Here is a 16,859-nt window from a genome sequence, read left to right on the forward strand (position 1 = left end):
ACCTAATAACTTGAACTTTTGGGTGAATTTGAGAGATAGGGTTAAGTTCTAGTTCAAGTGGAACTTTTTCATATCATTTCTAACTTGAATTAAAAAAGCAACAATGGCAACATCGTTTTGGAGTTACTAGGGACCCGTCTGATTATCCAGAAACAAAATTGTATCCATTTGCTGCAATGCTAGAAATAACTTAAGAGTATGGTGATCTGAATCAAACATAAAGAGCGATAAAATAACAAAGGGGTCTCAAGAGCTGAGTTGGAGAAACCTTTGCGCCATAGGATGCTTGGCTTGTGAGAGCTCATCGGGTTTCAAAACTTCAACAACTTCTCCATCTACGAGGAGGCATACAACATCAGCAATTCTCTGAATCTGTTTGATGCTGTGAGAGACCATCACGACTGTCATTCCCCGAGTCTTCTTGAGTTTCACAATAACATCTTCAATGTTTTGTGTCGATATGGGATCCAAAGCACTCGTTGGCTCATCTAGCAGCAAAACCTATCAAATATGGGGAAATAATTAGAAACAACTACCCACAGTCCAACATGAGCTAAAATGATTTTACCTCTGGTTCGTTAGCTAGAGTCCTAGCAAGAGCAACCCTTTGAGCTTGACCTACAGATAGTTCGCTGCCATTCTTCTTGTAAAACGAAGAATCAAGATCAGCAAGTGTAAGCAACTTGTGAACCTCATTATCGGAAAGCTTCTTCCCCTTCAATTGCGGGCCATATCGTACATTATCGGCAACAGTGCCTGAAGAAATAGAAATCAAGTAGTCAGTTGACTATTAAGTACAAGCTACATAGGAAAGCATTAGGCAAGAAGCTTCATGTATACGAGCAGCGGCAGAACTACCCTTAGACTAGGGTAGGCTCCAACCCCGGCTGGGATCAAATGTTTCTATTAAATTTAGGTAATATTTTTAAAAATAGAGATAGATTTATAGTGAATTCACGGCTAGATGGAGGTTAAGCCCAAGCTGACGGATAAACAAAGGTCAAGTAGAAGTTAAGCCCGGGCTAGAAAAAAAATGCTGGATTCGCCACTGAATACAAGTATACGAAACAAAAGCGCTACCATTTGTAACAATTCAAGAATGTTTTCGCTTCATTCTAACTATCAGAAACCTAAACATTTAGGCTTCAATGAATCAACAACAATTCAGTAAAATCACAAAATCGAGGATTCATAATTACTTTCAAATTTTCTGAAATTTCCATTCATTTCTCTCAAATTCTACTCAATCACATATAAATTATGACAAGGAGTGTAATTCAATCAAATTCTGCGAAATAATGACACATTATCAAGCCAATATCATCAATTCAAACACTAATCACATCAATTTTCACGAATTAATTCATTTAATTATACATTTTCCACATACTCAAATAATCAATTACACACACAAACTCAAACATTCCAAAAACCAGAAATAACAGAACTCAAACCAACCTTCAAAGAGAGCAGGAAGCTGAAAAAGCATGCCAACTTTCCGGCGAAGACAAAGAACATCAAGCTCCCTAATATCACAGCCATCAAGAAACACCGTACCGGACGGCGGTTCCCAAAGCCGATTCAACGACTGTAAAAGCGTGGATTTACCGCTACCGCTAGGTCCAATAATTCCAACAATAACACCTCTAGGTATTTCCAAATCAACTCCGTTCAGTATAGCGGATCCAGTATCAGTTTGTTTCGTCAAATTGCTAATCTTAAACTTAATCAGATCACCATTATCACCACCAATACATGATTCTACATCTTCTACAGCCAATAAATTCTCTCTGGTTTCATCATTAAAACCTAAAATATTGAAATTGAAATTGAAATTGAAATTATTGTCTATAATCATTCAAAAGAATTCGAATTAATTGATGAATTAAATTGATTACCTGGAGAATTAGAGGAGTTTGAGCCGAATGCCATTAGTGTTAAGCATGTTGATGTTAAATTCTTGGTTAAGTATTATAATGTGTACTTAATTAGCAGAAAAAGTCTGCACCAGGACCTTACTTTACCAGGTGATGTGTGACTAGTTCCATGATTCTTCAAACCATTAAATTCCATTTTCCAATTTTGTCAGATAAAAAATTTAATTCAGGGGTCCAATTTGCACTCATTTTATTTCCAACTTGTTTTTAGCGTAATTAGGGAGAAATTATTGTACACAACCGTTGTGCCACGTCATTCGTACAATAAATTAATTGTGCGTTAGCCATGCAGAAAATTAAATTATAAAAAAATAAATAATAATTAAAAAATTCCCTATCTTAAATGCTCATTGGCTTGATATAAAAATGACGTGGCGCAACGGTTGCATGATATAAATAGTCGTAATTAGAGAGTGAGTCTCGCTCAGTTCGGTTTGGTTGGAATTTTTTTGATTTTTTCGGTTTTTATTTGGAAATTTTCAAACCGAATTGAACTTTTAATTTGGAGGCAAAAAAACCGAATCGTACCGAACTTAAAATTTCGGTACGGTTTGTTCGGTCAAAATCAAATTTGATTAATGTTTTATTTTTTTATTTTTTATATTAAAGTTAATTCAATATTAAATAATTAGAGTCTATTAGATTTTCATACATGTCTAAATAACGATTATTAACTCATATATCAATAATAATTAAGCTATAAAGATAAAAAGACATATAAATATAAGTATAAATGTATATTAGTTTTAAAATATATATAGATTTTATATTAAAGTTGGGTTAATTTGGTTTTTCTGATTTTTCGATTTTCAAAACACCCAAACCAAACCGAACACCAAACACCAAACTTTACCTAAAATAGAAACCGAACCAAACCATATTCACCGAAATACCGAACCAAACAACAAAGTTTGGTTCGGTTCGATTTTTTGGTCTGGTTTGATTCTTGCTCAGCCCTAAGCGTAATGCATGGTTTAATCCCTGTACTTGTAAACTTTCACCGATTTGATGTATCGTCTTCTAATTTAGCCTTTTGACCATAGAAACTTCTAAATTTTGCCTATTTAACCTCTAAAACAAAAAGTAAACAACAGTTGATGTATGAACTGTTTCAATCATGTTGATTGCATTTTTTTTATTTTACTTTCCAATTCTATCTTTATTTTATATATTATATTTAATTTTAATTGTACATCTTTATGGGGAAATCACATTAAATATAAATCTCTTTTTTATATTTTCTAATAAATTTTTTTAATTATATCCTAATTCTAAATTATATTTAATGATTTTTTCGTTTTAATTTAGCATATGTCAAATTGCTCAATGATTCGCCTTGGCCCTTGGGATTGCTCTACTTGCATGAAGACTGGGAAGTATTTGTGGTTCATAGAGAGATTAAATCTAGCACATCATTTTAGACTCTAATTTCAATGCTAAACTCGAGGATTTCGATTTTAGCAATGCTTTTCGGCCACGGAAAAGGTTCACATTTGACGATTTTGGCGGGGACTATGGGGTATATGGCACCAGAATGTGCCACAACAGGCAAGGCTAGCAGGGAATCCGATGTCTAGAGTTTTCGGAACGTCGCATTGGATATATCATGCGGAAGAAGACCTTTAGAACCTTATGCAAATGAAGATGAAATTTATGTGTGAGATAGAACCTGTACGGAAGACGAGAGGCAGATCCTAGGCTAGGTGGAAATTTGACGAGCAGACCATGGAGCGGTTGATAATCGTTGGACTTTGGTGCGCTCATCCAGATGAAAATCACCGACTGTCTGTAAGGAAAGCGATTCATGTGCTGAATAATGAGGCTCCATTGCCTATTCTCCCACCGAAAATGCCTGCTCCATCGTACTTTGCTCCGGCTCCAGTTAATGTGTCGGTTCTTGCACTGTCTTAATAGTACTACTAACGCGAATGAAGGTCAATCCCAGTCTTCACAGTTCACCACATCTTCGGCAGCTTCATCTACCTCTGCACCCAAAACTGCGGAGTTCCTAAACTGACATTCCGAGTGTGAATACGTATTGTAACATCAAGCTAGTACACATTTTTTTTCGTGTTCTGTTTTAATTTTTCAAGCCCTTCAATTAGTATTTTAGATAAATTACATCTGAAGTTCCCAAATTGTGCTCATATAATGGGAGCTAAAAAAACAAAGGAGTCTCAAGAGCTGAGTTGGAGGAACCTTTGCGCCATGGGATGCTTGGCTTCTGAGAGCTCGTCGGGTTTCAAAACCTCAACAACTTCTCCATCTACGAGGAGGCAAACAACATCAGCAATTCTTTGAATCTGTTTGATGCTGTGAGAGACCATCACGACTGTCATTCCTCGAGTCTTCTTGAGTTTCACAATAACATCTTCAATGTTTTGTGTCGATATGGGATCCAACGCGCTCGTTGGCTCATCTAGCAGCAAAACCTTTCAAGGATTTGAAAGGAAACAATTACAACAACACAACACAGTCCAAAAAGAGCTCATATTACAAACTGATTTTACCTCTGGTTCGTTAGCTAGAGTCCTAGCAAGAGCAACCCTCTGAGCTTGACCTACAGATAGTTCGCTGCCATTCTTCTTGTGAAACGAAGAGTCGAGATCACCAAGTTTAAGCAACTTGTGAACCTCATCGTCGGAAAGCTTCTTCCCCTTCAATTGCGGTCCATATCGTATGTTATCGGCAACGGTACCTAAATAAATGGAAAACAAGTAGTAAGTTGACTACAAAGCACAAACTACATTTGTGAAAGAATATGAGTTTACGACACAAACATACCACCATTAGTAACATTTCAAGTATGTTCTTGCAGCATTCGAAATATCATAAACTAAAAGATTTAGGTTCATCAATGGATTAACAACCATTTAGTCAAATCACAAAATGGGGGATTAATATGTTAGGCATAAACTATGTGAAACAATTTGATTCAATTGAATTCTTGCAAATCATGTGTACACAATATTAAACCAATACCATCAATTAAATCACTAAATCAGCTTTTGACATGATTTCAGTTCTTTTAAATGTGCATTTTCATTCATTTTCTCTCAAACTCTTCTCTGCAACAGTTAGGTATATTTTTTTTCACAAGAGTTTAATAACTTAAGTAGCAATTTGCCTTAACTTGAAAGCGAGGGTCAATTAACACATATTTCAACTTTATGGTCAATTTAGTCATAAACTTGTTTTTCTTTTTATCAATTTGCCTCATTTTAAAATAATAATTATTGTAGGAGGTAAGCAATGCGCGTCGAATCAGGTGTAAAAGTGGGATAAATTGATAAAGAAAAAAATTAGAACTAAATTGACCATAAAGTTAGAATATATACTAATTGACCATTGCCTGCAAATTAGGGGATAAATTGCCACTTAAGTTAGAATTCAATTCAATTGAATTCTGCAAAATCATGACATACTATCAAACCAATATAATCAATTCAAACACTAGTAAGATCAGTTTTTGACATGATTTCAGTTCTTTGAATATGCATTTTCTCATGTTCAAAGAAGAAAATTCACATGAATGAGCTATAACTCTAATGGTATAAGAGTTGGACAGCATTCCGCTTAAATCTCGGGTTCAATTTCTCCGACAAACACTCCACTTCTCGAAAAAAAAAGTAATTTCATAAACTCAAACTTTCCAAACATCAGAAATAACAAAAATTCAATTCAAGGAAACCAAACTAACCTTCAAAAAGAACAGGAAGCTGAAAAAGCATGCCAACTTTCCGGCGAAGACTAAGAACATCAAGATCCTTAATATCACAGCCATCAAGAAACACCGTCCCGGACGGCGGTTCCCAAAGCCGATTCAACGACCGTAAAAGCGTCGATTTACCGCCACCACTAGGTCCAATAATTCCAACAATAACACCTTTTGGTACGTCCAAATTAATTCCATTCAATATATTGGACCCATCATCACTTTGTTTCGTCAAATTACTAATCTTAAACTTAATAAGATCACCATGATCACCACCAATACATGATTCTATATCTTGTACAGCAAATAAATGCTCTGTTTCATCATTAGCACCTAAAAAAATATAACTTAACTTAATAAAATCACCATTAAATATATGCTATGTTCAATTATTTGACGAATTAAATTAATTAATTACCTGGAGAAAAAGAGGAAATTGAGCTCAATTCCATTAGTGTTATGCATGGTTTTTTTTTTGTTAAGTATTAGTATGAAATTTAGCAGAAAAAGCCTACACCGGAACTTTACTTCACCAGGTAATTACGATGATGATGTGTTGATTCCATTAAATTGCATGTCGCAATTTAGTACGTAGATAATTCAATCAATGTTTAATAATGATAATGATAGCCTTAATATCTTTAAAAAAATATCTTTTCAATAGACAATCAAGGCAAAACCCCAGCCATCTCTTTCTTTTTGAAAAACCTCTCGCATTTTAATAAATTTTCTTCTCTTAAATCACCTCCCCGATCTCTAAAATTCAGTTTTTTTCTAGTTTTTATCTTTAATTTTGAATAAAGTTTCTTTCTTAATCAATTTAGTCTAGATCTATAAATAAATTTCTACCATAGTATTTTAATTGGGATTAGATCTAATCTAATCAAAATTAAGAGTAGTTTTTTTTCATCTTTAGAGATGAAATTGTTTTTTGCGGTGCAAACGACTTGAATTTTTGAAACATTTAGAGTAGCCGTCTTACGACGAATTTCTAACTATGAACCAGAGGCAGTTCGAGCTTTAGAGTTGATTAATGAGAAAAGTATTTCTGTGGATGTTACTTTAATGGTAACTCAAGCGATGCAGGCTCAGGGGCAGATGTATGCATTGTAAGGTGAGTTCCATGGACCCCACCCTTTTCTTAAATAAAAAATTTCCTACATATATAGTATAAGCAAAATAAAAAGATAGAACAAAACAAAGCCCTAAATAATACAAAGTTGCAGCACTAAGTGTTATAGACCAAACTTACAAATACGACAATAAAAAAATAGGCAACAATAATGTTACAATTAAAAAAAATTATTACTTTTATATTTCAAATATAAAACTTATGAATTAAAGTTTGATCAAGTTAGTTGAAAAATTTAATAAGCTATACATTTTTCTTATTTATTGATGTTGATTAAGTATCATATATTGGACAAATTTCTAATAAGAATTTGATATCAAATTCTTTCATAAACGTAAAAATTTCTCTTTCTAACAATAAAAAAATGCTTATTGAAATTTTAAGATTTATATTTATTCAATTGTTTTATTTTAATTTAATTTACTAATTTATAATCTAATCTATGTATATATCTTTTATTGTTGAAATATTATAAAATAAATAAACTTCACCATAATAATTCAGTTTTCAATAATCTGTCTCGATACATGATAATTATATCTTTTGTTATTATATTATTTTTATTTAGCTAAAATTTATATATTTTACAATTTAAATTTTTAATTGTATATATGGACCCCACCACATATTAGTCCTGGATCCGCCACTGGATGCAGGACCATCGAGATCAATAATTATTTAGTATGGAACGTTCAGAGATTAGGCTCTTCTAGAACGTTCCGGAAATTGTGCGAGCATGTTAATAAAATCAAGCCTGATTTTTTTGGGTGACCCGTTTGGTGGTTAGAAAAACCCTAGTCGATGACTGTAATTTTTTTACAGTTTTCATCATCTCTTTTAGAATAGTTGACTCAATGTGTTGAGGAATCGTTCATCTGTAATGTTTATTATTAATAAAAATTTTAGCCTTTGAAAAAAAAATTGCCTTCAATTCTAACCAATTTTTTTTAAGAGCAGAGTGTCAATCCTGTTTTTAAACTTATATCTTAAAATCAAATAATTTTTTTACTTTTTTAGTTAATTAAATTTTAGAATTTATAGATGTCAGATTAATTGTTTAAAATTTATAGATGTCAGATTAATTGGATTGAGTTCAAAGTCGATCATGTATTAGTTAGGCAAATTCAAAATTAAGGAGTAGGGGTGTGCATGGTCGGTTTGGTCACCGAATCAAACTAAAACCGAATTAAACTAACTCGAAAAATTAAAAATTTCCATAACCGAACCAAAACCGAATTATATTTTAACCGAATCAAATAAAGAGTTTGATAATATGTGAAACTAGGTCGATGCCCGCGCATTGCGCGGGTGATTTTAATAATTTAAAAAAATATTTTCTATATCATAATTTATAAATATGAAAATTTTTATAAGTTTCAAATATAATAAAAATTCTTCAAATTATATATATTTAATACATTAATAAAAATTCGTCATATGTCATACCTTTTAAATATAAATTAAAACTACTCATAAAATTTAAGAAAATTTTATTAAATTTTAAATAAAATACATTAAATTTCATAATCAAAATAATAAAAAAATTAATAAGATTAAATTTTAATTACTTTTATTTAATTTCAAAAACATTTCATATTTCCTAACATATAAATAATAATATTATAATTAAACATATAAAAATCATAATCAATTTTTTTTATTAACATATTGTTTTTTAAATATAATAAAAAATAAAATATATGTCATATAAATGAATAAAAAGGACATTTGATGGAAAATAATTGTCAACTTAAATCAATTAGATAAAACATAAAATATTTTATGTTGAATTGTTTTGATGAACCTCGTAAGATCAACATTATCATTGAAATTATATAATTAGAATTGTATGGTTCATGTCTAGAACATATATATTTCAATTAGTCAATCTTTGTTTCTTTAAATCCTTTGACAAGTTAGGTAACACACCATCAAAATAGATTAAAATACAATAAGAACAACCATACACATAAATTAAATAATGTCAAAAAAATAGACGATACTTACTCCAAGCGTGCTTCATTATGAATAATTAAAAACTCTTTATCGCAGGAAATAGTTGCATGAGATAATATCAAGTATGATAAAATAAAAAGAAATAGATATAAAAAATTCTGAAAAACCATGTTTGTTTATGATTAAGGATGTGTGCATGAATATATATACATACACTTATATTTTTCATGACAAAAAAACTATTATTAATTGAAAAATATGAAAAGTTAGATGTTATACAAAATTTTTATTTTAGAAATATGAAAAATTAAAAATAATTATTTAATACATTTAGTTTTAAAACCTATAAAAATTAATAATATTTAAGAACTCATAATATTTTATAACTTATAAATATTAATAGAAACTCTTCAAATTTTATAACCATCACATTTATAAAATTCTATAACTTTAAATTTTTGTTAAGTAAATTTAATTTAAAATTATTCATATTTTTAGCATATAATTCTCATATTTTAATATTTTAATTCTTATAATATTATTTTAAAATATATAATATTCAATAGGATGTATTTTTAAATTATGAGATTTAAAATAGTTTTTATATTATTATTATAAATTTAATTAATTTAAATTTAGACTTATGGAATTTTATAAATTTGATGTGATGAAATTTGAAGAGTTTTTTTTTTCATATTTATAAGTTATAAAATCTCAAGAGTTCTTCTATACTATTAATATTTATAAGTTATGAAAAAAATTAATTGTTGCAAGTTTTAACTTTTCATATTTCATAGCTTAAAAAAATATTAATTGTTAATTTATTTAATGAAATAATAAATCAATTTTAAATGAGTAATTGCCACATGGCAATTTGTAGTCGATCCACTTGTCAAAATATGCATGATGCTTAATTTGAAATTCAAGATTATATTATAGTATAGATATTTCTAAAATTTATGCTGTTGGAAGAAGTTCGAACAATAACATATTTTAACATTTACATATCATCACTTCTACCAGTCACCAAAATACTACATTTATTTGTATAAAGTATCATGTGTATAATTATTTATAACACATAGTTTTACAATCTAAACATATTATGCAAGTGTACTCAAATCTTGATCTTGAGAAGGGTAATTGTCAAGAAATTTTCCAGGCTTGACCGCCATTGATGTTGAACTTTTTAAGCCTTCCGAAGAACATGACAATGATAAGGATAATTTTTCCAAATTTGCTCCATCTCCCCACCAATCCATACATTGCATCTTTGCATGAATTGCTTTGTTTTAATTGTCTTGCACAGCTATAGCCAGTTGAATATCCAACATTTCCATATGCACTGTAAAAGTGTTAACCACTCAAATTTTAATAACAATCTATTGGAATTATACAATAACGAATTATATATCAAAAGCTAAACAAATAAATATGAATATTTCTTAGATATTCTTTCTTCTAAAAGGCTCTCCAACGTAATTGGTGGCCAAATAAAAAGGGAAAAGGATCATTTAAAACCTTAATGTTTGACTCGAGGATGAAATAAGTTCTCAGCATTCGGAAAGATTTAAATATGCCCCTAATGTCTTAAAAAGTGAACAATCAAGCCTCCGGTTTTGACAAACGGGCCCCCAACTTCTCATTTATGAGTCAAAATCGGGGTTTGATTATTCATTTTTAAAAATATTAGGAGTATATTTGAACTTTTCCGGATGTTAGAGACTCATTTGATTTTATTTAAACTTTGGGAACATAAATAGCCCCTTTCTCAATAAAAACTGAATGAAAGAAAAGAGGAGAATAAATGATAGTGATTAAATATATAAAAAAAGATGAAACGAATAGAAAAAGGAAATAAAGGACAAATAATGACTAGAGGTCAGAAAAGGAAGAAATTTTTAGGTAGACTCAGTCCACCACGTTATCTGTGGACTAAACTTATCGTATAATGACATGTCATTAAAATGATGGCAATCTTGTAATATTACTATTCAAATGTCTAAATAAGTAATAAACGAATTTACAAGATTGCCATCATTTTAATGACGTGTCATTAGGTGATAGGTTTAGTTCACGGATGACGTGATGGACTAAGTCTACTTAAGAATCTCTCCAGAAAAAGGATAACCGATCTTTTAATCCTTTCGATTTTATTTCTAAGAATAAATGAGTTTAATAATTATATATGAAATTTTTAAAATCATTAATTGTACTCTCCTGCTATTTTATTCAAGTTAAATTTTTTTAATTTGCTTAATTTTTAATATTAAATTTTAAAATTGCAAGCAACAAAAATTTAAGAGCGTTTGGTTGAAGGTTAGGAATGAGAATAAGAATCAAAATGAAAATAGAAAATGAAAAGAATGATTTTTTTTTTCATATATTGTTCAACCAATAAATGAGTGTGGGAATGAAAATAAATAAAATATATAAAAAATATTTATTATTTATTTTGTACTAAAAATATTTTTTACTTTTTAATTTTATAAAAAATTACCTTTTTTAATAATATTTTTTAAAATAATTTTTTTTAAATAAATTTTAATAATTATAAATTATTTAATTGGATTTGATTTTCATGAAAATGAAAACTTCATTCCCATGACGAGGGTATAACGAGTGATTTGTATTGTAATAATATTCTCATTCTCTAGTTAATTTATATAAAACAAACACACATGATGGAACTATTCATTCACATTCACATTCTCATTTTCTTTTTGTTTGGACGTACCAAATATATCTTTAGTGATTTCATGTCAAGTAATTTTAGCAATATAATCTTATCACATAATATTTATTTTTACGCCTAATGTTTTAAAAAAATTCGATCTTTCAGCCCCTTTTCGATCATATAACGTTTAAAAATCACCAATTTTATTCTATTTTATATTTTTCTGTTTCAGTTGTACCCTGAAATATTAAATTGACGTCTTTTTTATATGAAAAAAAGTTTTAAAAATATTCTTCATGTCTAGCATATATTAATTGTATGTGTTTAAAATTTATAAAGTAAGTTAAAATTGAGAAAAGAGGAAGGGTAATAATTACCTTATCACTTCCAAAGTTATGTTCAAGATACTGAAGTTAAGAGGATCTCCCTTCAAATGTTCTCTCTCCACAATGCAAATGAGAATAATAAAGATGACAAGATAAGACATTTGTGAGAATAGTACACATTCCACAACTGATTTATTCTCAATCTTGCTTTGTTTCCCACTCCTTGGATCATCATCTTCTTGTTGCTTCATGGGCCAAAATGAGGTGCATGGTGGGAAATACCTATAATTATAAGTTCAACAAAATCATGCACAATTTGAAAATTTGATTTTTGGGTCCTTCAAAAATTAACAATCAATTATTTCCTCCACAAAATTAATTTATTAATTTGAGATTCATCCTTGAGCACATGAACAATCCTATGCAAATACTTTTTATTTTATCCTTTCATGGCAAATGTTTGCCTTTTAAATGAAAGCTCAACTTTAAATTGCTACAACTTTTCTTTAAGTTTTGAATGAAGAATATGTACCATGAAAATGCATCAAATCAAGTGAGTGCATGTAATAAAGTAAGGAGAAGTTTAGACCGGATTCGCCATGTATAGCATAATGAGGGAAAAAAGAAATGACAAAAATAGAAAAAGAGGACGCGATGAGATAATTATATAAAAAACGATCGTTTATTTTATCCTTTTTATTTCGTTTGAACTCCTCTCACATGTATTAGTAATTTTCTTCTTTTATATATTCTAAAGTTTAAACGAGATAAATATTGTGATGAACAACAATGAATCCGATGCAAACAATTTTTTATATATAAATTAAATAATATTAATTGAATTTAGCTTATTTTATTTATTAAAATAGAATATATATAGAAAACACCAAAAATAAATAGAATATATAGAAAAGCGATTAACAAAAATGCTTAGATGAAGTGACAAGAGGAAGGGCAATATAAAACCCACTATTGAGAACATAATAAGAATATGGAGAATTATTTTTCAAAATTAAAAAGAATATATGGAGAACTACAAAAAGACATTAAAGGTGATGAAAAGTTGAGTATATATGCAATAAGGTTTTCTTCATTCAATTTGATAGATTTGGTAAGTGTATTATTTGAATTGATTCTTTAAAAATTGCAATAATATATATAAAATAGACAATTGAATATGCTTAAAAAAGAAATGCCTTTTTTTAATAATGTACTTATATTCATGCTTAAAACACATCTTTTTGAGGCGATTTGGTTGCCGGTTGGATTGTGTTTCCCATTTTGTTAAACTAATAATAGTGTTTTTTTTGTTTTAGATTTTCAATTAATTTAGCAACTTAAGAATGTTCCTTACAAGAATCATATCAATAGAAGACTTAAAAAAATATTCCTTTTTTTCTTGGTGATGCTTAGCAGGCTGTATAGCAAGACCATATTAGACCTCCCACTTTATGAGCTATTTCCAATAAAAATTTATAATAAATTATAATTTGGCTTAATTTTGCTTTCTAATTTTTTTTTTACTTTTGCTTTTAATTTTCTATTGTGTTTCAATAAAATAAAAAATCAAAACAAATTGAACCTTAAATTACCCTTTTAATTCAGTTTGGTTTTAATTTTCTAAAAAAACCAATTGATGATATTTTTACTATTGAACCGAATCAAAATACCAACCGCACATTTCTACATATAATTAGAGAGAATACACCGTGGCATTAATACTATAAATAAATTTGATTCGGTTTGATTCGATTCTAAATAAGAACATAGAAAAGTAAAGAAATGTAAGTAGGAACAATGAAAATAGAAGTAGGGGGAAAAACCCTCGAAAACTCAAATGATAGATAATTATGACCATGACAATTGTTTTTCAATTATATCCATAAGATCGAATATTAATTAATCTAAAATGCACGTTTATTCTTTAGAATAATACAAGATATAGACGAACTTGAATTAATATAAGGCATTATTGGAACAAAAAGAAAGATTGAAAGTAATTATTTTTGATATTATTTTAGAGTTGTAAATGAGTCTATTTAGCCAAACGTGACCAATTTTAATTTAATGATTCAAGTAGTATTTAAAAAAATCAAGTTCAAGCTAATTGGGTAGTGTGACCTAGTGGTGATGTTTTCTTTTATGGGACACTTGAATATGCACTATACAATTGGGTAGTGTGGTTCTCTTTTACGGGACGGAAGTTTTGCATTCAAACTTTCACATCCACATTAGTTTTTTATAGGACACAATTTAAACAAATACAATTAATATTATAAATTTTTACAATTTATTTTTCTACTTTTCTGTTTATACTCCTACTTAATATACATACTAATTCTTGTTTATTTATATTTTTAATAGAAACCAATAAATACTAGTTTATTAGTAGGTTTTAAATAAAAATAATATAGAAAAATAATTTTAAAATTTATTATTTATTAAAATAATAGGTGTTTTAAGACAAAAAAAATATAAAAAAAAGTCAATAACTCTATGGAGACTGAAAAAATACTAAACGTCTGACTATTAAAATACTAACACATAAAATTCTAGTAGTCGTTCTGATCTCTATCTAAGAAAAAAATAAATAAACTATGCATACTATATATGGTTTTCTTAAAACAACTTACGTTATATACCTGTTTAATTTAAAAGCTTGGCCAAAAAGCCACACATTTTTTGACTTTTGACAAATTTGTCCAAATATATAAAGTTTATAATCCATTCCAATTTGATATATTCGCTGAAAATTTATTAGATGTTTTTCGATCAATTCAATTATACCTTAATTTTAGTAAAATATACTTTTTAAAATTGCAAAATGTCGGTCATAATTCAAAAAAAAAGTAAAGAACAATAATAAGTTCTAATCATAAATTTCTCTATCTTTCAGTGATTGAAGCCGAAACAAGTAAGCATGTAGCTTAAAATAAACAAAAAATGTAAATGAATTTGGTCAAAGATTGACCCAACTAAAATTAATTGATTTTTTTGGATATAACTACAACGTAATTATCAAATTAAAATTTATAATTTTTTTATAGTTTTAAAAAAAATTATAACAAGTCAAAAATGTTTGCCTTTTAAACACTATTGGGTCTAATTTAAATCTTAATTATCACCAATAAATTATCAGCATAATGTATAGATAAAATGGATTTATTTATCCATAACTAATTAACTATAACTCATTTTTCAAATATACCAAATTTAACATTTTACGAGTTTGGTGCATTTTCTTTTTTCGATTTTTATCAAATATATCTACGACTCCTTTAGAGTTGATAAGACGCAATACTAATTTCACATGCACAAATTAGCATATATAAGATCGTGTCATGTCAACTAAAAATTAAGCATGGATGACCAAACTGATAAAACTTCAAAATCAAACGATTAATAGTTCGTAGATAAATACATCTAATATAATTCCCATAGGTATATTGCATTCCAATTGAACTTTGATGCATGATTTCAAATGCCAAACAATCAAGATCTTTGAAATTAAAGAAATAAAATAAAAGAGAAGGTAGGAAGAACTCACATCATGACAATGAAAACCACCAAGATTGCTGGAGATATAACAGAAAGATCAAAAACAGTTTCCCCAGAATGTCTTGTGCTCACAATTTGGAAAATAATAGCAACCAGCTTCTCAAACCAACTCATACCATCCACAATTTTAGAGTTATGCCACTCCAAACAACAAAACACTAAAAATTGCACGATTAAAAATCCAAAAACTGTGCAAACAAGAAACCAAGAATTTAAACTTGGCATCAAATGATTATAACCCAATTCTTTTGGGTTTCTCAACATGTAACTATACTCAACTCTTTTAGTAATTTTCCCCAATCCCCATATCAAAAATCTTAGGGTTGGTCCATATAATGTACCCCCAAGAAGTGTTAAAAGCATTACAATGAGGAGAAGAACTGAATTTTTCTTGAAAACTATCATATTTTCATTTGTAGGAACAAATCCACAATTTGTAAAAGTACTTACCACTAAAAATGTTGAAAATGTTTGCATGTGAAGACCTTTCTTGGACAACAAGTTTCTTGAATTTGGATTTAAACCTAAGTAGATAGCAACTAAACTAGAACCACCTACTTGAACTACAACAAGATAACCCAAAATAACATAGCATAATCTTTTGATTAAAGAGGACTTAGAAATTTGATTATCATTATTACTTTCTAGGTCAGACTCTTCTTTTGAAACCTCTAAGACAGAAATTTTATGAGTAGAATCTGAAAAAGTGTGAAATTTAGACCTTTTTAACTGAAGTTCAAGCATGGAAGTGAAAACTTCTCCCCCAAGTAACATCAAAATGGTGATGATGATGAGTTGGGTATTGGAAAAAACTTCCATTTCAACTGTTGACATGCTAGAAACTGTAGTAGCAGACACAGAAGTGAAAAATATATCTATGTCATTTAGAATGAATGAAGAAGAAGATGATGATGATGATGTTCTTGGGTTTGAGATTTTTAAACCCAAATACCCCACAAAAGATATAAACAGAAAATAAACAAGTTGAATCCAAAATGAATTAACATGAAATACTAAAGGTTTCATAGTTTTGTTGTAGCAAAAATGCTCTAACTTCTTACCAAAATCTACTAAGCTCTTCATTGTTTAGTATATTTTTCAGTGAGTGAGAGGACAATTTCTTGAACAGGCTTGTGTTGGTTTGTAATATTTATAAGGAAAAATCATTTCATATATTCATATATTTGGTCTCTCTTGCCCTTAGTCCGTCTAGCGCCTTTTCGGTTGGGGTCTGCCTAGGGGGTTAGACCGCTTGGGTTCTATTTTAGAGTCTTGGAGACAGTTAACGTATCAGCCATTCTACCATTATTATCGCATTAGACTTGTAAATTTCCCTTTTGAAATAGGGGCTAGCCGCTCTTTACTCACATAAACTTTGATGAACTTGCAGGAGTATTCTTATCTTAAAATTTTCATCGTTTAATAAAAACATCTTAAAAAATTATTAGAAATTGATAAGTTAATTTTGCGATTTGATATAATTATATTGAATTTTTAATTGAGATTATTTTCAAAATTTATTATTATAGTTGATTTAGTTTATGATCCTATAAATAAT

The 16,859-nt window shown here is 29.0% G+C and overlaps 3 protein-coding genes across 6 annotated transcripts; all 3 read right to left on the bottom strand.

Moving 5' to 3' along the window:
• Positions 1 to 41: 41 nt before the first annotated feature.
• LOC126662144 (ABC transporter I family member 17-like) lies at positions 42 to 3,174 on the bottom strand. The gene is made up of 4 exons (XM_050356035.2): positions 1,899 to 3,174; positions 1,459 to 1,809; positions 569 to 756; positions 42 to 501 (listed from the first exon to the last, which is right to left on the bottom strand). The coding sequence occupies exons 1-4, from the start codon at positions 1,930 to 1,932 to the stop codon at positions 247 to 249; spliced, it is 828 nt and encodes a 275-aa protein (XP_050211992.1). The 5' UTR covers positions 1,933 to 3,174; the 3' UTR covers positions 42 to 246.
• A 370-nt stretch (positions 3,175 to 3,544) lies between these two features.
• On the bottom strand, positions 3,545 to 6,199 carry LOC126662143 (ABC transporter I family member 17-like). Of its 4 annotated transcripts, none has more exons than XM_050356034.2 (5): positions 6,071 to 6,199; positions 5,638 to 5,985; positions 4,448 to 4,635; positions 4,137 to 4,369; positions 3,545 to 3,922 (listed from the first exon to the last, which is right to left on the bottom strand). In XM_050356034.2, the coding sequence occupies exons 1-5, from the start codon at positions 6,102 to 6,104 to the stop codon at positions 3,913 to 3,915; spliced, it is 813 nt and encodes a 270-aa protein (XP_050211991.1). In that variant the 5' UTR covers positions 6,105 to 6,199; the 3' UTR covers positions 3,545 to 3,912. The 4 variants fall into 4 exon arrangements, with proteins under 4 accessions (XP_050211991.1, XP_050211987.1, XP_050211988.1 ...); XM_050356030.2 differs by having other exon boundaries at positions 3,545 to 3,945; XM_050356031.2 differs by having other exon boundaries at positions 3,545 to 3,950.
• Positions 6,200 to 9,715: 3,516 nt separating this feature from the next.
• LOC126659690 (sodium transporter HKT1-like) lies at positions 9,716 to 16,510 on the bottom strand. The gene is made up of 3 exons (XM_050353016.2): positions 15,291 to 16,510; positions 11,795 to 12,025; positions 9,716 to 10,085 (listed from the first exon to the last, which is right to left on the bottom strand). The coding sequence occupies exons 1-3, from the start codon at positions 16,382 to 16,384 to the stop codon at positions 9,887 to 9,889; spliced, it is 1,524 nt and encodes a 507-aa protein (XP_050208973.1). The 5' UTR covers positions 16,385 to 16,510; the 3' UTR covers positions 9,716 to 9,886.
• Positions 16,511 to 16,859: the final 349 nt, after the last annotated feature.

The sequence above is a fragment of the Mercurialis annua genome, linkage group LG8 (assembly GCF_937616625.2).
Source record: "Mercurialis annua linkage group LG8, ddMerAnnu1.2, whole genome shotgun sequence".
Taxonomy (NCBI): domain Eukaryota; kingdom Viridiplantae; phylum Streptophyta; class Magnoliopsida; order Malpighiales; family Euphorbiaceae; genus Mercurialis; species Mercurialis annua.

Excerpts from the sequence above, each read along its gene's own strand:
- LOC126662143 (XM_050356030.2), bottom strand. The coding sequence starts at position 6,104 with ATGGAATTGAGCTCAATTTCCTCTTTTTCTCCAG. Across the intron at positions 5,986-6,070 it reads AATTTCCTCTTTTTCTCCAG|GTGCTAATGATGAAACAGAG; the intron begins GTAATTAATTAA and ends ATATTTTTTTAG. Across the intron at positions 4,370-4,447 it reads CTCTAGCTAACGAACCAGAG|GTTTTGCTGCTAGATGAGCC; the intron begins GTAAAATCAGTT and ends AATCCTTGAAAG.
- LOC126659690 (XM_050353016.2), bottom strand. The coding sequence starts at position 16,384 with ATGAAGAGCTTAGTAGATTTTGGTAAGAAGTTAGAGCATTTTTGCTAC. Across the intron at positions 12,026-15,290 it reads GTGGTTTTCATTGTCATGAT|GTATTTCCCACCATGCACCT; the intron begins GTGAGTTCTTCC and ends TTATAATTATAG. Across the intron at positions 10,086-11,794 it reads ATAACTTTGGAAGTGATAAG|TGCATATGGAAATGTTGGAT; the intron begins GTAATTATTACC and ends ACACTTTTACAG.
- LOC126662144 (XM_050356035.2), bottom strand. The coding sequence starts at position 1,932 with ATGGCATTCGGCTCAAACTCCTCTAATTCTCCAG. Across the intron at positions 1,810-1,898 it reads AAACTCCTCTAATTCTCCAG|GTTTTAATGATGAAACCAGA; the intron begins GTAATCAATTTA and ends TCAATATTTTAG. Across the intron at positions 502-568 it reads CTCTAGCTAACGAACCAGAG|GTTTTGCTGCTAGATGAGCC; the intron begins GTAAAATCATTT and ends CATATTTGATAG.